Consider the following 18,531-nt stretch of genomic DNA (forward strand, 5'->3'; position numbering starts at 1 on the left):
GGGAGACAATTGTGAGTTTTGCCGCGTTTGATGATCTACCTCTTGCCACAGTTGTTAAGTGAATCAAGTTAGCAACACGGTTAAGTTAGCAACACGGTTGTTAAGTGAAGCTGGCTTCCCCATCAACTTTGCTCATCAGAAACGGGATTCACATGACCCCAGAACACTGCAACCACCGTAAATATGAGCCAATAGCTAAGCATCAAATTTTGATCAGGTGACCATGGGGGAGGCTTCAATGGAGGTAAGTGTGAAAAACAATCATAAGTCACTGTTTTCGGTGCCACTTTGAATTGTCCCTAAATGAATGGAAGTCGAAGACTGCTGCAGTCTTCACACTTACGACTGTTAGGTAAGCTCCCCGTTGGTAGAGCGAGTATGTTCAGAGAAGCGTTGTAAGAGTGTTGTTGGGGAACACACAAACCAGCATACAGAGACACTGCAGTTTAAATAGGCTTTTACATTCATGGAAATAGAGGTATCAGAGTCCATCAAGGAAAAGGAAGCCTCAATCCTACTTTTTAACATTCTGAACAATTCATGTGACATATTGAGCAAAATGGGAACCTAGAAAGTTATAAAATATAGTCTTCTCTGATGAGTAGAGTAGAACAGAACAGAACAGAATAACTGAGTTGGAAGGGATCTTGGAGGTGTCCTAGTCCAACCCCCTGCCTAGGCAGGAAACCTTATACCGTTTCAGACAAATGGCTATCCAACATCTTCTTCAAGACTTCCAGTGTTGGGGCATTCACAACTTCTGGAGGCAACTTCTGTTCCACTGATTAATTGTTCTAACTTTCAGGAAATTTCTCCTCAGTTCTAAGTGGCTTCTCTCCTTGATTAGTTTCCACCCATTGCTTCTTGTTCTACCCTCAGGTGCCTTGGAGAATAGCTTGACTCCCTCTTCTTTGTGGCAGCCCCTGAGATATTGGAACACTCACATTCACTTAACAGCTGTCATAAAATTGGGCACAAACTGCCTTGCTTAGCCGCAGAAATTTTGGCCCCCAGTCGTGGCCATAATCTGAGGACTACTTGTATATCCAGGGCTCTGCTGGCCGTGGGATTGCGCTGTTTAAGCATGTCCATGATTGTAGCGTTAAAAAAATCCCAAGCGCAAGTTTGGTATAGACACATCGGCTCAGCATATCATTCAAAGTACTTTTACGACATCACTGAGTGGGCAGACATAACTGGAGGACGGAGGGCCACAAACTGGAACAAACATCCTGGCTTTATGGAATAGGAGAGCAGAAGGAGCCAGTGGGGATCCCAAATGGTCTCTTCCCACTAGAAACCGTGCCAGAAGGAAAGATAGCGAGATGGGAAGATTAGATTAACAGAGTTGGAAGGGACCCTGTAGGTCATCTAGTCCAACCCCCCGCCCAAGCAGGAGACCCATACCATTTCTGACAAATGGCAGTCCAGTCTCTTCTTGGAAGCCTCCAGTGATGAAGCTCCCACAACTTCTGTTCAAGGCAACTTCTGCTCCATTGGTTGATTGTTCTCACTGTCAGAGAAATTCTCCTTATTTCTAGGTTGAATCTCTCCTTGGTCAGTTTCCATCCATTATTCCTTGTCTGGCCTTCAGGTGCTTTGCAAAATAGCTTGACCCCCCTCCTCTCTTTGGCAGCCCCTCCAATATTGGAAGACTGCTGTCATGTCCTCGCTGATACTTCTCTTCTCTAGACTAGCCATGCCCAGTTTCTGCAGCTGTTCATTGTATGTCTTAGTCTCCAGTACCCTAATCATCCTGGTTGCTCTTCTCTGTTCATGTGCGCTGGTTACCTGGTCTTCTGGTTTCTGGCACAAGTGTGCGCGCAAAGACCAGCTGGCTGGCGCACGCATGCATGCGTGCCAGGAAGCTGCTCTTCTGTTTTCTGCGCTCCCACCTGCGCAAAGACCAGATGGCCAGAACCCGGAAGAGCAACGGACAACAGCTGGTGTGCCCGGAGAGATGGCTGTGCGTGCCACTTCCAGCACGCATGCCATGGGTTTGCCATCACCATTCCAGACAAGCCCAGTCTCTTCTTAAAAGCCTCTAGTGATGGAGCACGAACAAACGAACAAATGAATGAATAGCAGAATAATGGAGCCGAGGTGGCGCAGTGGTTAGGGTGCAGTACTGCAGGCCACTTCAGCTGACTGTGATCTGCAGTTCAGCGGTTCAAAGCTCACCGGCTCAAGGTCGACTCAGCCTTCCATCCTTCCGAGGTGGGTGAAATGAGGATCCGGACTGTGGAGGCAAGTTGCTGACTCAATTTGCTAAAAAATTTGTAAACCGCTTAGAGAGGGCTGAAAGCCCTATGAAGCGGTATATAAGTCTAATAAATAAATAAATAAGAGTTGGGAAAGGGACCAAAGGGTTCGACCCTCTGCTCAAGCAGGAAAAGCTGCCCTTTCCCTTCCCTCTACATTGCCCTTTTAACACTTAACCCTTCATTGTCTGTTCTCCATCTCCCTGCTCTTGTTTCCCCCTCCCTCCCCCCCCCAAATATCAAACAAGAGGAATATCATTCTCTTGTTTGCAGTTAAAGAGGCCATGCAGAGAGGCAGAAGGCGGCTGAAAGGCTGCTTGACCAAGGTCAGTTTACAAGTGGCTGCTACACATGGCCCAGGGAAAACGGCCTGTGAGAACTAAATTCTGCAGAGATCCAGAAGGTAAACAAGGCACTGAGGTGGGACATGGGGGGGGGGGGCAAAGCAGGCCTTGTCTCCCAGGGACCCAGCAGGGCAAGAAGGGCTGGGGGGGGGGAGTTAGAGATGGGTGAGGGATGCTTCAGCATCTCTGCAAAGTGATGAAGCCGCCCGGTCCTTTGTAAGTGCAAATGACCGGATACCTTTTGTAAAATTTCTTATCTCCGAATCATGGGTCATATATGGCTTTGGAGAGGTCTGTGGTAGTTTTGGACAGTGGCTAAATGATCTCCCATACTTCCAGGATTACAGTATTTTTCGGACTATAAGACGTGCCGGTGTATAAGACGCACCAAGATTTCAAAGTGGTAAGTAAGAAAAATGGCCCTATTTTTGCCTTGGGGGACGTTTTTGCCTTGCCCCAGCCCTACCGACGCCTGCAGAGTGCTCCTGGGGGCTGAGGGAAGGCCAAAAAGCCTCCAGTTTTGCAAAAAATGGCCCATTTTTGCCTGTTTTTTGCAACAATGGGCATTTTTGCCTTGTCCCAGCCTGCTGAAGCCTGCAGAGTGCTGCTGGGGACTGAGGGAAGGCAAAAAAGCCTGCAGGTTTGCGAAAAACGGGGTGTTTTTTGCAAAAATGGGATGTAGGGGCGGGCTTTGGGAGGACAAAAATGGCTGTATTCGGTGTATAAGATGCACCAATATTTCATGCTCTTTTAGGGGGGGAAGGTGCATCTTATACTCTGAAAAATATGGTACCTGTAGCCCCAGGTAGTTCTGTCATGTTGACCAGTCCGTAAGTCAAGGACAACTTGTAAAGGGAAGAGTGAAAGTCCTATGAGTCAGCTCTGGACAATGTGGAGGACCCTGGACAGGGTTCAGATTCTGAGCAGGGACCAGAGAGGCTGGTTGGCCACCAGGAGGCGCCTGAGGTATGGAGCAGCGGTGAAAGCCAAAGGGAGTTTGTCCCTGACGTCAGGCCCTGGAGCAGTGGGGAGGAGCTAAGGGAGTTAGTCCCAGATGCCAGGCAAAGACGGGCGGATAAGCGCCGGCAGCAATTACGGAGACATAGAAGATAATTGGGCCCAGGTGGTTGTGATTAGGCTCCTCCTAAGAGAGTATATACTTTGGGAGGAGACCTTTTGCAGGACACAACCGTTATACTAAAGCTGGAGAAGCTCTTGTGTGTATTTCTTATCTGTGGGCGTCTGGGTTGCTGCCAAAGTCTTGTCTGTGAGTAATTACTGTGAATAAAATGTGGCTAACAGTAACCTTGTGTCGGCGTGATTCACTGACACACACACACACACACATTATATATATATATATATATATATATATATATATATATGTAGGTCTCTAGTTGTTCGGGTTTTCTCCCGCGTAGAATTGGAGATGTCTTGGCGACGTTTCGACGAAGTCACATTCGTCATCTTCAGGCTGCTGCTGACTACTTCAGGTTTGGTGTTTCCAGGAGTAGTGTGAGATCTCGGCTGTTTGTTCCTTTTAACTGCCAGTAGGGGATTAAATTTTAACTGCCAGTAGGGGATTAATTTTAACTGCCAGTAGGGGATTAAACTGATTGGGTGGGGGCTTGGCTGTGTCTTGATTAGGTGGAGGTGTGTCCTTATTTGGTGGAGGTGTGTTCTGTTCTGATTGTTTGGGGGGTTGTGTTTCATGTGAGGGTAGGAGGGGTTTTAAAGAGGCTGATTGTGCTTTTGCAGTCTGACCCAGAACCAGAAGCCAGACTGAAGCCAAACCTGAAGTAGTCTGAAGCAGCCTGAAGATGACGAATGAGACTTCGTCGAAACGTCGCCAAGACATCTCCAATTCTACGCGGGAGAAAACCTGAACAACTAGAGACCTACATATATATATATATATATATATATATATATATATATATATATATATATATATATATATATATATATATATATATATTTGTTTTCTGAGGTTTTCGCGGGTGTTAGTATGTAGGTCTCTAGTTGTTCGGGTTTTCTCCCGCGTAGAATTGGAGATGTCTTGGCGACGTTTCGACGAAGTCTCATTCGTCATCTTCAGGCTGCTTCAGACTACTTCAGGTTTGGTGTTTCCAGGAGTAGTGTGAGATCTCGGCTGTTTGTTTGGGAACTGCCCCAATTTTGATATAAAATGGGAAGGTATGTATTATATTTTTTGGACTATAAGACGCACTCCCCCCCCCAAAAAAGTGGGTGTAAATGTTTGTGTGTCTTATAGACCAAATACTGTCCTGTTTTTGGCCTCCCAAACTCTCCTCATGTCCCAGTTCTGCCCTCCCCAACTCCCAGAAGCACTTTGCAGGCTAAAAATGGGCCAGTTTTTGGCAAAAACAGGACGTGCGGAAGGTTTGGGAGGCCAAAAACAGGCCCATTTTTTGTGAAAATGGGACGCACTGAGAGTTTGGGAGACCAAAAACGGGTCTGTTTGGCCTGCAAAGTGCTTCTGGGGGTCAAGGAAGGCAAAAATGTAAGGTGACCAGATTTTCAGATTGGTAAAGAGGGACACCATTGACCGGGAAGGGGGGGGGGGCTTGATTAAAAATTTTATATTTTGTCAAAAGGTCACAAAAGGCGATTACATGACCCCAGGACACTGAAACCATCATAAATACGAATCTGTTGCCAAACATCAAAATTTTGATCACGTGACCATGAGGATGCTGCAATGGTCGCTAAGTGTGAAAAATGGTCATCAGTCACTTTTTTCAATGCCATTGTAACTTTGGTCACTAAATGAACTGTTTGAAAGTTAAGGCTAGCTTGCATTATAATGCCTTATGCTAGCTTACATTTTCAAGAGAGAGAAGCTAAACTCCTTGTTAGAATTGAAATAGAAATGAGTAGAGTAGAGTAGAGTAAAGTAGAATAGAATAGTTTATTAGCCAAGTGTGATTGGACACACAAGGAATTTGTCTTTGGTGAATATGATCTCAGTGTACATAAAGAAAAATAAAATAGTAGGATAGTGGGATCCTAGCTGTACCAAGCTCTTTCTGAAAGAGGTGTGGGGTGGGGGATCCTAGCTGCAGTAAGCTCAGAAAGCAGCGATCTCACCATCTCCCACACACCTCCTCTTTCTTCCTCTCATTCTCTTTTTGGGGGGAAGGAGGAGAAAGGACAAAAAGGAGAAAGAGGGAGAAATGGCGCCCGAGAGAAGCTCTCGCTCTCCCTGCAGAAAAACAGGAGGGGAGGGAGCTTTGCTCATCTGCCAGCGAAAAGAGCTCGAGTGAGGGGCTTCATACGGCCCTCCCGGGCTCTGTTTTCGGCCGTGATGACATCCGGCAGCCCTCAGCCAGTGAAAACTAAGCTTGACGCGCCCCCACAAGTTCCGCTTTCGCTGGCAGAGGGCTAGCAAAACAAACTAAAAACAAAACTAAAGGAGAAATGTTTCCCCTTTTGCATTTGAGCATGCAAGAAGGGGCAGGAAAGGAGAAAGAGGAAAGACAAAGAAAAAGAAGGAAAGATGGGAATAGAGCAAGGAAGGAAAAATAAGGAAAGAGGGGAAGGAAGAAGGAAGGAGAATGAAGAGGGAAGGAAAAAGAAGAAAAGGGGAGGGAGGGAGGGAGGAAGGTTAGAATGAGAGTGAGGGTCTGAGGGAAGTCCTGCCTTAGCACTTGGCCACCACAGGTGCCCCCGACATGAGTGATGTCAAGCTGGCCACGCCCCCCAGCCCTCTGAGGTCAAACCCAGCCCTGATGTGGCCCTCAATGAAATCGAGTTTGACACCCCTGGCCTAGAATGAAAGCAGACAATCTTACTGAGCAAGTTTATGGCTGAATTTAGATTTCAACCCTGATTCAGTTCTCTAAAAATATTAAAACCATGGCAACAATCTTAGGGACGTCTGAACGGCATTTGAAAAGATCTATTTTGGCTTCCCTGGAAAAGAAATTGGATGAGATTCCCCCACCCCAAACCGGTGATGTTTGCCTGGGTAGGTCACAATCACTCTGTCACGCCTACAATTATATTCCTTTTAGAATTTTGGCCTGCCACCTTTCTCTTATTTTGTTATGCTGTTTCATTAGTATACTTGATGGGAGGAGGGAATAGACAGGAGTAGGATTGTGGAATGTATTGTTATCATTCTTTTCTAGAAGACCAAGGTCATCTTTTGTCTCCACACTTTTACACCTGACCAGAAGCAGCCGGGTAGAGACGCCAGCGTGGAAGAAGATTGGACCATGTGATGTGAGTGTGGGAACAAGATCATGAACTTTTAACTGGGTGGGATTCTGATGTCCTTTCCAGTATTGGGATTTCATAGCATAATGCCAAGATGTCTGATTTATTAAATTGGAACTTTAAGGATCGTTAAGCCTTGGACTCTGATTTAATTCTACATGATACTTGGAACACTGACACATTCAACACTTCCAACATTTTGTATAGATATATATTTTATTATCATTTTTCATACTTACAAGAAATGTACGAAGAAGTTACACTTCTTTCATTTTGGCAAAGTGTGAGGAGATTTTTCTTTTCTATTTGAGGGAGGGGCACAGCAACGGGAGTCTCGTTTTAGTTGCATATCGTTCTTTCTTCGCAGAAAGACAAGGCGGTATAACTTACACGGAAGCGTTCGTCCTTTTCTCGCGCGGCCGTTAAAAAAACAAAAACTGTCCGTTTCGGAGTCTCCCACTTCCACAGCTGCCCCTTTTCTGTTCCATACATCATTTTAAGAAACACTTTATTCAAAGTAACGGAGGCAAAACGGCCCTTCTTAAAGGCCTGTCTCTAAGGTAAGTTCAGGAAAGGTAAAACGATTCCAATGGAGGAACACTCCAGTCTGAAATGCATTTCCTACCCTTTTATGATATTTTTCGGTATTTCTTCGAATTCTCCTTCACGGTCGCTTCCTTCCAGCGTTCATTTTGTTCTTAAACAGTCACTTCCTTCCAGCATCCACATTGAAACAAACCCAACATTTCCATTTCAAACATCTACTCCAAAGGCATGTCAATATTGTTGAGCTCCTACTCTTAATGTTCCCTTCCTTTTTACCAATTCCCTCCCGCTCTATCCCTATTTACCTAATTCCCTCTATTATTCATATTTTGCTGCCTACGATGACCATATTAATACATTTTTTTCCCTCTTTGGTTGTTGTCTGGTGGACATTGAAGAGTGTTGTCCTTACCAAGACACGATCTACCTTTCCATCTCAAAATTTTTTTTTTTTAATATCCTGGAAAGGACCAAAAAAAAAAAAAAAGACTTAGTAGTGGTGCTACTTACATGTCTCAAATGGAAGACCTCTTTCCCCATTGGTAGAGGAGGAAGGACATTTCCCCAATAAATGTCTCGTCTTGAAGTCCTCTGCGCCGATTCTAAGACATCTGACCAAAAACGCGAGATCTCATAGCACCGGAAAATCCACCGAGAATCACCAACGAAATATTTTTGTGGCTTTTCTCCTGGCCTGATCCTAACACCTCTATTTTTCCCTTTTTATAGGAGCTTCAGGAAGTAAGTCCCAGGCTTAGGCAGTCTTTCCATTTCTCAAGATCGTAAAAAAAGAATCCCCTTAAGAGCTTGGGATAGGAATGTTTTCATGAAGATGACCCACACTGAATCCCTATCCTTTTTTTAGATAACAAAAGGCAGCAGATAAGATGACCAGAAAGACTTGGTCAACCTAAGATCTAGAGCAGGAGTGTCAAACTCAAGGCCCGTGTGCCACATCTGGCCCATGGGGCCACCCTGGAAACAGCAAAGGACCGGCCCATGGTGCCTCTCCCACAGAGTTTGGGAGGGCTGCGTACAGCCCTCCCGGGCTCCCTTTTCACGGGCAGAGGGCTATCAAAACAAACTAAATGTTTCACCTTTTGCATTTGAGCATGCAAGAAGGGGCAGGAAAGGAGAAAGGGAAAAAAGGAAAGACAAAGAAAAAGAAGATGGGAAGAGAGCAAGGAAAGAAAAATATGGAAAGGGGAATGAAGAAGAATGAATGAAGAGGGAAGGAAAAAGAAGAAAAGGGAGGGAGGGAGGCAGTGGTGGGATTCAGCTAGCTCGCACCTAATTGGGAGAACTGGTTGTTAACTTTCTAAGCAGTTCGGAGAACCGGTTGTTGGAAGAAATCTCATTTTGTTTTTTCCCCACTTTACAGGGCTAATCCTGTAAGGAAGGCAGGAAGGAAACATTCTGGTGTTGTTTCTAGCCTCATCTCTATTGCCCTGCTTACAGAAACTGCCTCTCCGGTTAACCCTTATTACATTGTAACACCTAAGATGAAGCAGCGCCCATCGGTGTGAGTGACATTGAGTTGGCCACGCCCACATGGTCACACGACCACCGAGCCCCGCCTACGCAGCTGGTCATTAGGGCAGAGAACCGGTTGTTAAATTATTTGAATCCCACCACTGGAGGAAGGGAAGGAAGGAAGGTTATAATGAGAGTGAGGGAGGGTCTGAGGGAAGTCCTGCCTTAGTACTTGGTCACCACAAGTGCCTCCGAAACGAGTGATGTCGAGCTGGCCATGCCCACCCTGGTCTCAACTCCTCCTCCCCCCCCCAGGTCAAACACAACCCTGATGCGACCCTCAATGAAATCGAGTTTGACACCCCTGATCTAAAGAGTGATGCTAGTTGGAAGGAATCAAGGCTAGGCTCCAACACCCCCACCCCGTCTTTGACATGCTTTAAACTGCCACCCCCACAATCTTTGTACGTGTGGAGACAGGAATCCACATGAAGGAGGATGCTGGGTTGCCTTTCTTTAAGGTAAACAAACCTTCGTGAAAATTTCTAGCTAGCAGAAGAGATTCCAAGATCAGCGTGGCATGGTGATCGTGGAGCAGAGCAGGACGATGGGAGATCCAGCTTCACGTCTGTCTATCCTTATAGACTTGGAAGGCCCTTGAGGGACCGGGACTGTCCCTTCCTGGCAGAGTCATCGTTTGTGCTGCTAAGATAAAAGGAGATCCCTTTGTAGGCCTGAAGAAAAGATGGGAGATTAAGTCTAATTCAAAAGAAACTTCTCTGCAGTGACTACTTAACGGATGCCAAGAAACAGCTTGGCTGATGGTCCTTAAGAGGCCCTTTGAAGCTGGCTGACGGATGCAGAATCACACTCTCTGAACCCTCTTAGCTCCTCAGTTTAAAGACAGTACCCAGTTCAAATTCTGAGTAAAGGCTTCCAAATACATGGGAGAAACTCCCCCCCCCCGGGAGGCGTCTTCCTTTTTCTCTGCCTTGACATGATACATCTCGATGCTCTGATGAGCAGCAACTTGTCATGTTGTGACAGCAAAACCGCATTTTCTCCTAGTAGGGTCTTCCTGGCAGACACTTGGCTAATGATCCATAATAGTGTTTCTCAAGATGCACAGACTTCAACTCCCAGAATTCAAAATTCAGAAGCAAAGCGGGCTGGGGAATTCTGGGAGTTGAAGTCCACGCATCTTAAAAGTCCTCAAGGCTGAGAAATACCGGCCCCCCTCTTTTATCAACAGCTCGTTAGGTGTGGATTCTCTGGTGTTTAATCAGATTCTCGTGCGAGCAGAAGCTCTTCCCACAGTCCGAACATTTATAGGGGTTCTCCCCCGAGTGAATCCGCTGATGCCGGATCAGATTGGAGCTCTGGCTGAACCCTTTCCCGCAGTCCAAGCACTTGTACGGCCTCTCCCCCGTGTGGCTCCTCTGATGGATGATGAGTTGGGATTTGGTGACAAACGATTTCCCGCAATCCAGGCACTGGAAGGGATTCCCTTTCATGTGAATCCTCTGGTGCTTCAACAGCTTCATGTGGGAATTGAAGCTCTCCTCGCACTCGGAGCACGGGAACATCTTCACCCGCCGGTGGGTCTTCTGGTGGACCGTCAGGTGTGAGCTCTGGCTGAAGCATTTCCCGCACACCAGGCATTTGTAGGGTCTCTCCCCGGTGTGGATCCTCTGATGGATGATCAGGTAGGACTTGGAAATGAAGGTTTTCCCGCAATCCAGGCATTTATTGCTATTGCCGTTGTTGTTGTTACTGCTGTTGGTGTTGCTGTTGGCGTTGCTAGTCGGGTCAGGGTAGGCCTTTTTAGCTGTGTGGATGGTTTTGTGGGCCAGGAGCTGGGAACTCACGCGGAAACTTTTCCCGCATTCGGAACACTGGTACGGCTTCTTCCCCAAGTGCGTCCTTTTGTGGACGTTGAGGTGGGAACTCTGACTGAAGCTTTTCCCGCAGGCCAGGCACTTGAACGGCCGCTCGCCCGTGTGCATCCGCTCGTGGATGATCAGGTACGACTTGAAAACAAAGGACTTGTTGCAGTAGGAGCACTTGTGTGGCTTCTTCGTTTCGTGGATTTTCTTGTGGGCCAGCAGGTGCGAGCTCACCTTGAAGCTCTTCCCGCAGTCCGAGCACTGGAACGGGTTCTTGCCCGCGTGGGTGCGCTCGTGCACCGTCAGGTTGGAGCTCTGCGTGAAGCTCTTGCCGCAAGCCAAGCACTTGTAGGGCCTCTCCCCGGTGTGGATCCTCTGGTGGATGATGAGGTAGGACTTGGCGAAGAAGGACTTCCCGCAATAGGAGCACTTGTGGGGCTTCTTGGCCGCGTGCATTCTCTTATGGGCAATCAGGTGGGAGTGCACCTTGAAGCTTTTCCCGCAGTCTGAGCAGATGTACAGGTTTTCTCCCGTGTGGATCCTCTGGTGCTTCAGCAGGTTGGTGCTGGAGCTGAAACTCTGCCCGCAGTGAGAACACGGGAAGGGCTTCACCCCGGTGTGGGTGCGCTTGTGGACGTTCAGGTGGGAGCTTTGGCTGAAGCATTTCCCGCACGTCAAGCACTTGAATGGCCTCTCCCCGGTGTGGATCCTCTGGTGGATGATGAAGTAGGATTTGGTGAAGAAAGCTTTCCCGCAGTAGGAGCACTTGTGTGGTTTTTTGGCGGCGTGATTCCGCTTGTGCGCCATCAGGTGGGAGTTGAGGCGGAAGGACTTGTCGCATTCGGTGCACTTGTAAGGGTTTTGGGCGGAGTGGAGAGTTTGATGCTGGCTGAGGTTGAGCCGGGAGTGGAAGCTATCGCCGCAGTCGGCGCATTGAAACCGCTTCCCTTTCTTGTGGATTTTCTGGTGCACTTTGAGGTGAGCGTTCTGGCTAAAGGTTTTCCCGCACTCCAAGCATTTGTAGGGTTTCTCTCCGGTATGAATTCGCTGGTGGATGATGAGATGCAATGCGGCGAGGAAAGATTTCCCGCAGTCCGGACAGGAGTGAAGCTTCCGCCTGGCGTGGATCCTTTTGTGGGCGATAAAGTGGGCGTGGACCTTGAAGCTTTTCCCGCAGGCTAAGCATTTGTACGGGGCCCCTTTCACGTGGACGCTCTGGTGTTTGCTGAGGTTGGTGCTGGAGCAGAAACTTTTCCCACAGTCCGAGCACTGGAAGGGTTTCACGCCCGTGTGGATGCGCTGATGGACGGTGAGGTTCGAGCGCTGGGTGAAGGTCTTCCCACAGGACAGACATTTAAAGGGCCGCTCTCCGGTGTGGATCCGCTGATGGATGATCAGGTGGGCTTTGGCAATAAAGGACTTGCCACACTCGGGGCATTGGTGCGGCTTCTTCTCCTCATCGTTCTCGTTGCCGGACAGGAAGCTCCTCCCACCGTCAGAGAATTTGTAAAAATCGTTTTTCTCGTGTTTAATCAGGTCGGCTCTTTGCCTGAAGTTCCACCCGCTCACCAGGTAGGCGTCTTTTCCTTCGTAGAATTGCTCATCATCCCTGGGACCGTCCAGCAATTCCTCGCCCTCCCATGGGGGGGAGCCAGATTCCTCCCTGTCTGGCAGGCCACTTGCTTTCTTCCTCTCGGCTCGGTACCATCCCTGCAGGACGTCATCCTCCTGCCCAAAGTGGGAAACTTTGTTCTCCAGTCTCCCCCGTCTCAGGGTCCTGTTGAAAACTTGGTCAAAACTTTCGGCATGGGCCATCTTCTCATTTATGCATGACCATCCTGCACCCACAAAAACCAAGAGGAAATATTCAATAAGGCAATCACATAAAAAATTAATAAAAAGAGGAATAATGTTAGGCATCCAGCATGGCTTCTTATCCATCCATCCATCCATCCATCCATCCATCCATCCATCCATCCATCCATCATCTATCTACCATTTGATTAATCTATTTATTTTTCTATCTGTTTTTCTACCTACCTACCTATCTACCTATCTTATCTATCATATAAATCTATCATCCTATCTATATTTATCATATCTCTTATCTATCTATCATGTCTGTCTGTCTGTCTGTCTATCTATCTATCTATCTATCTATCTATCATATCTATTTATCATATTTATCTATCATATCTTACCTATCACCCTATCTATCTATCTATCTATATCATATCTCTTATCTATCTATCTTATATCTATCTATCTATCTATCTATCTATCTATCTATCTATCTATCTATCTATCTATCTATCTATCGTATCTACTATATCTATCTATCATCTATCTATCGTATCTACTATATCTATCTAGCTATCTAGCTATCTATCTATCTTCTATGTATCTATGTATCTATGTATGTATGTATCTATCTATCTAATCTATCATTATCTATCTATCTATCTATCTATCTATCTATCTATCTATCTATCTATCATATCTATTTATCATATTTATCTATCATATCTTACCTATCACCCTATCTATCTATATATATCATATCTCTTATCTATCTATCTTCTATCTATCTATCTATCTATCTATCTATCTATCTATCTATCTATCTATCTATCATCTATCTATCGTATCTACTATATCTATCTATCTAGCTAGCTATCTATCTATCTTCTATGTATCTATGTATCTATGTATGTATGTATGTATGTATGTATGTATGTATGTATCTATCTATCTATCTATCTATCTATCTATCTATCTATCTATCTATCATATCTATTTATCATATTTATCTATCATATCTTACCTATCACCCTATCTATCTATATATATCATATCTCTTATCTATCTATCTTATATCTATCTATCTATCTATCTATCTATCTATCTATCTATCTATCTATCTATCTATCTATCATCTATCATAACTATCATCTACCTATCATATCTATCTACCTACCTACCTACCTACCTACCTATCATATCTATCTATCATATCTTACCTATCATCCTATCTATCTATATTTATCATATCTCTCATCTATCTTATATCTATCTATCTATCTATCTATCTATCTATCTATCTATCTATCTATCTATCTATCTATCTATCTATCTATCATCTACCTACCTACCTACCTCTTATCTCTACCTACCTACCTAATCTAACCTATCTAATAAATTGTACAGGTCATCCTTTATTTATGGTAAACAGAATGTCTGCTGCCAAGGAAGGTGGGAGAGTGAGTTGGGAGTGATTTTAGGACGTTTTTGTTATTGTTGTTAAGCAAATATTGCAGTTGTTAAGTGAACTACATAGTCAACGTCTCTCGTGGACTGTGCTTGTTGGAAGCCAGATGAAAAGGTACAACATGGGGAATCACATGACCCCAGAATGCTGCAACTGTCGTAAACAGATGCCAATTGCCAAGTGGTCATAAATTGAGGACTAGCTGCATGCGTTCAAGATAAGAGTGAATGGATCTTTCCCCTTCCCCTGTTACCTAATTAACAGACCTCTGGCTCAGATTCCCCCAAGGAGCTTTGCACTGAGCATGGAATTGAATCTGGATTTCCCACATCCGAGTCCCCCACTCTAACTACTAGGCAAAACTGTTCCAGTAGCTGGATAGGTAGCTCAGCAGGCTGCAACACTAGCTTAACTTCCTCTACAATCAAATTTCAAATTAGGTTGATTAATCTGTATGCTAGATTATGCTAGTCCATCACCGCTGTAACTTCAGGTAGTCCTCAACTTACAACAGTTCATTTCGTGACCATTCGAAGTTATAACAGCATGAGCAAAGTGACTTATGAACGTTTTTTCACACTTACGACCGTTGCAGCATCCCCATGGTCACATGATCAAAATTCAGACACTTGACAATTGACTCATATTTATGACAGTTGCAGTATTTTGGTGTCACGCGATCGCTTTTTGCGACCTTCTGAAGGGCAAAGTCAACGAAGAAGCCAGATTCACTTAACAACTGTGTTACTAACAGTGTTCCCCTTAACAACTGTGGCAAGGAAGGTCGTAAAATGGGGCACAATTCCCTTAGCAGCTGTCTCGCTTAACAACAGAATTCTTGGGTTCAATTGTGGTCGTGAGTCATACACTGCTGTATATTATGAATGACATGATGACCTACTGAACAAACAGCCCCTCTTATCATCATAATTACGGGCTCAATTATGGTGATAAGTCGAGGAGCTGTATCGCTGCAAATCCTTTATGGATTATTACAGGGAGGAAAAAAGGAGAGGAAGGCAAAATTCCTTTATTCTCACCCAAGGAATCAACATCTCTCTCATGAACATCCCCATCGGCCTCGTTCGATGGTGAGTCTTCTCCCTCGGAGAAGTCCAGCGAAATCTCTTCAATGGGTCCCAACTCCTGGAAGGAAAAGGGGGGATGTCACTTCAAGGAAAGGTTTGGGAAGACAGGCGCTAAGGGGAAGAGAAGAAAATGGTGGTATTTGCCAGGCTCTAAGCGGGGGCATCCAATAGCAATAGCAATAGCAGTTAGACTTATATACCGCTTCATAGGGCTTTCAGCCCTCTCTAAGAGGTTTACAGAGTCAGCATATCGCCCCCACAGTCTGGGTCCTCATTTTACCCACCTCGGAAGGATGGAAGGCTGAATCAACCCTGAGCCGGTGAGATTTGAACCGCCGAACTGCAATTAGCAGTCAGCTGAAGTGGCTGCAGTACTGCACTCTAACCACTGCGCCACCTCGGCTCCAAGAACAGGAACTACAGCTATCTTCGATCCCGGAGTCTTCGCTGAACCACAAATCCATTTTATAACAAGCAATTGCATCGAGCTGGGCCTAAATCAGGAGCCTCCAACTTTTGCAACTTTACGACGTGAATTCCCAGAATTCCTCAGTCAGCGCATGCCGGCTAAGGAATTCTGGGAGTTGAAGTCCACACGTCATAAAATTGGAAATCCCTGGCCTAAATGACAGGAATGGGGATGAAGCAAAGGTGCGCACCAGAGGTGGGTTCCGGATTCTTTTATTGCCAGTTTGCTCAGGGACATGATTAGTGCGCATGCGCAGTGGGTAAAAAAAAATTGCTTCTGCGCATGTGCAGAAGCAATAAAGAAGATGGCGCTGCCAATAGAACCAGTTCGGATGCGTGGGTGGCCAAGTTACTACCTATTTGGCCAAACCAGTTTGAACCTGTAGGAACCCCCTCTGGTGCACACTAAGGTGGAGCTGGGTTGACACTTAAAGGACACACCCACAAGCAGCAACTGCTTCAAAAATGGCAGCAGCTGGCCAGATGCCCTTCCTGTTACCAATTGAGAGTTTTGTGCAGCAGGTTTATCCTCATTGTGCCCAGAGAGAGAAATACCTAGGATCGAACTCATAGCCTCCCAATTGTGAGATGAACGCTCCACCTCGAGGCTACCGCACCACTCAATTTCTTCCCAACCCCTAACCCCACACAAATCCATTCATTGTTCCTGGATGAGGCGAGAGGGAGGGTCACAACATTAATTTACCGTATTTTTCGGAGTATAAGATGCACCAAGATTTTGAAGAGGCAAATTTAAAAAAAAAGTTTTTGCACTTTGCAGACCTCCCAAAAACAACCTGTTTTTTGCAAAAATGGGCCCGTTTTTTTGTCAAAAAAAAAGGACATGCATAGCCTTTAGGGGGCTTGTAGAGTGCTCCTGGGGATGGCCCACCAAAACGAGCAAAAAACAACCCTTTTTTGCTCATTATTTGACCCTCCCCAGTCCCCAGGAGCCTCCTAAAAGCTATGCCAAGCCATTTTTGCAAAGAGGTGGGGTTTGGGAGGCAAGAAAATATTGTATTCAGTATATAAGGCGCACCCAAATTTTCACCCTCTTTTTTGAGGGAAAAAGGTGGGTCTTATACTCTGAAAAATATGGTGTCATTTAGGGGTTTGTGTTCTCACAATGTCTGAGAGCTCCTGCAAAACAGGGTTGCATTTCAGCAAGCCGCAAAACCTCAGCTTTCACACCATCGTACATTAAGGAACTGGACTCTTAATCCAGATTTGGGACTCAGTCTATTGTGTGAACTGAGCCACAGAATCTTGCTGCAAAGAAGGGACGAAAGCAGGGGTGGGCTGCTGGGGGTTCGCACGAGTTCAGCCGATCTTCTAGCTAGGATTCTGCCCAGTTCGGCAAAAACCCAAATGCCCTGGCTGGCCACTCCCTCCTACCCCACCCTGTCCCTCCCACCGCACCACTCCCAGGAGTCTCCATGCGACCTGTTCATCATGCCAGTAAGAGCAGGGCCCGTGCGGTGGCTCGGGGATGGGGAGAAATGGGCCTACTGGAGGTTCCGGAAGTCCGGATACTGACCTATTTCTGTTTCCCCGGGCTCTCGGGGAAACAGTTTTTGCCCTCCCAGAGGCTCGAGGAAAGCCCCCCCCACCTGCTGTAGTGCAGGAGGCCAACTAGGCCACACCCACCATGGCCAGCAACGGGGCAGAGAACCCATTGCTGCAATATTTGAAGCCCAAAGCTCACCTCTTCTTCCCAACCTGCCTCGGGGGGTTGCCTTTGCAGGAAATCCTCGGCCAGGGAAACCGCCTGGGAGCACGTTTCCGGACCGTGTTCCCGGACCCAACTTTGCATCTCTGGGGGCAGGATGGCCAGGAACTGCTCCAGGATCAGCAGCTCCAAAATCTGCTCCTTGGAATGTCTCTCCACCTTCAGCCACCGATGACAAAGTTTCTGGAGCTGGCTGTAGACGCCCCTGGGGCCTTCGGCCTCCTGGTAGCAGAACCGGCGGAAGTTCTGCCGCTGCCGCTCCCTGGAAAGAGCGTCCCCCCTCATGATCGCGGCTTTCACCTTGTCATAGTCCACCCGGTCTCTGGTGTCCAGGTTGCTGAAGATCTGCTCTGCTTCCCCGCTCAGGGCAGGCAAGAGACGGGCCATCCAGTCTTCTCTGGGCCACTGACAGGCCTGGGCCACTTGTTCAAAAGATGCCAAGAAGGCCTTGGTGTTATCCCAGGGGGTGGGCTCCTCCAGCAACTGGGGCGCCTCCCATTCTGAGTGAGGGTACTCCAGTTTCTGCAGAAACTCCTGCCACTGGGCCTCCCACCTCTGGAGGAGCCCATCTCCGCCTTCCTGGTCCCCGGATGGCCTTGGCCAGAACTCCCGAAAGCTTCCAGCCTGCAGGAGGTGAGGCGCTTCCTCCGAGCCTTCTCCAGACGTGGAACCCGACGGCTCTTCCTCCTCCATTTTAATCCGCTGATGCATTCCTTGCTCCAGCTCGGCATGAAACCGGAGGCCGAAGCTTGACTGGGTCCCCTCCTTGGCAGCCATTTTGTCCCAAGTCTGGATGGGCCTCATCCGTGGTCAGCCAGCCACTTTGTCCTAGAAGACTTCCCAGTCCTCAGCTGGATCAAACATCTGGATGAGGTGGTCAATTCCCGAATGGGTTCCCTGGTTATGCCATCAACTCTAAGTTTAGTCAGATAGGCCGCCTCTTCACCGGAGCTGGAAGAAAGACGAAGGAAGGAAGGAAGGAAGGAAGGAAGGAAGGAAGGAAGGAAGGAAGGAAGGAAGGAATGGTGAAAAAGAAGGAACCGCGATATTAAACAAGCTTTTACAGAACTCCTAATTCCATTCTGCACACAGATTTAAAAACAAAATAAAATTACAGGTAAGTCCTTGGCTTACAACCGTTCATTGAGTGACGATTTGAAATTCCAACGTCACTTTTCAGTGACTTTTGATAGTTTTTCATGCTTATCGCCACTGCAATATCCTCA

General features: G+C 46.7%; 1 protein-coding gene across 1 annotated transcript; it reads right to left on the reverse strand.

Moving 5' to 3' along the window:
* Nucleotides 1–9,072: 9,072 nt before the first annotated feature.
* On the reverse strand, nt 9,073–18,082 carry LOC116502489 (zinc finger protein 493-like). The gene is made up of 3 exons (XM_032208370.1): nt 17,282–18,082; nt 15,061–15,166; nt 9,073–12,590 (listed from the first exon to the last, which is right to left on the reverse strand). Exons 1-3 carry the CDS (start codon nt 18,080–18,082, stop codon nt 10,123–10,125), a joined length of 3,375 nt encoding a protein of 1,124 aa, XP_032064261.1. The 3' UTR covers nt 9,073–10,122.
* Between the last annotated feature and the right edge of the window lie 449 nt (nt 18,083–18,531).

This window comes from Thamnophis elegans, chromosome 2 (genome assembly GCF_009769535.1).
Source record: "Thamnophis elegans isolate rThaEle1 chromosome 2, rThaEle1.pri, whole genome shotgun sequence".
Lineage (NCBI taxonomy): Eukaryota > Metazoa > Chordata > Lepidosauria > Squamata > Colubridae > Thamnophis > Thamnophis elegans.

Bases quoted from the DNA above. Each gene is read 5' to 3' on its own strand.
- LOC116502489 (XM_032208370.1), bottom strand. From the start codon at position 18,082: ATGGCTGCCAAGGAGGGGACCCAGTCAAGCTTCGGCCTCCGGTTTCAT. The intron at 15,167-17,281 runs GTGAGCTTTGGG...TTTTCCTTCCAG, and splicing joins AGGCAGGTTGGGAAGAAGAG to GAGTTGGGACCCATTGAAGA. The intron at 12,591-15,060 runs GTGAGAATAAAG...TTGTGGGTGCAG, and splicing joins GAGAGATGTTGATTCCTTGG to GATGGTCATGCATAAATGAG.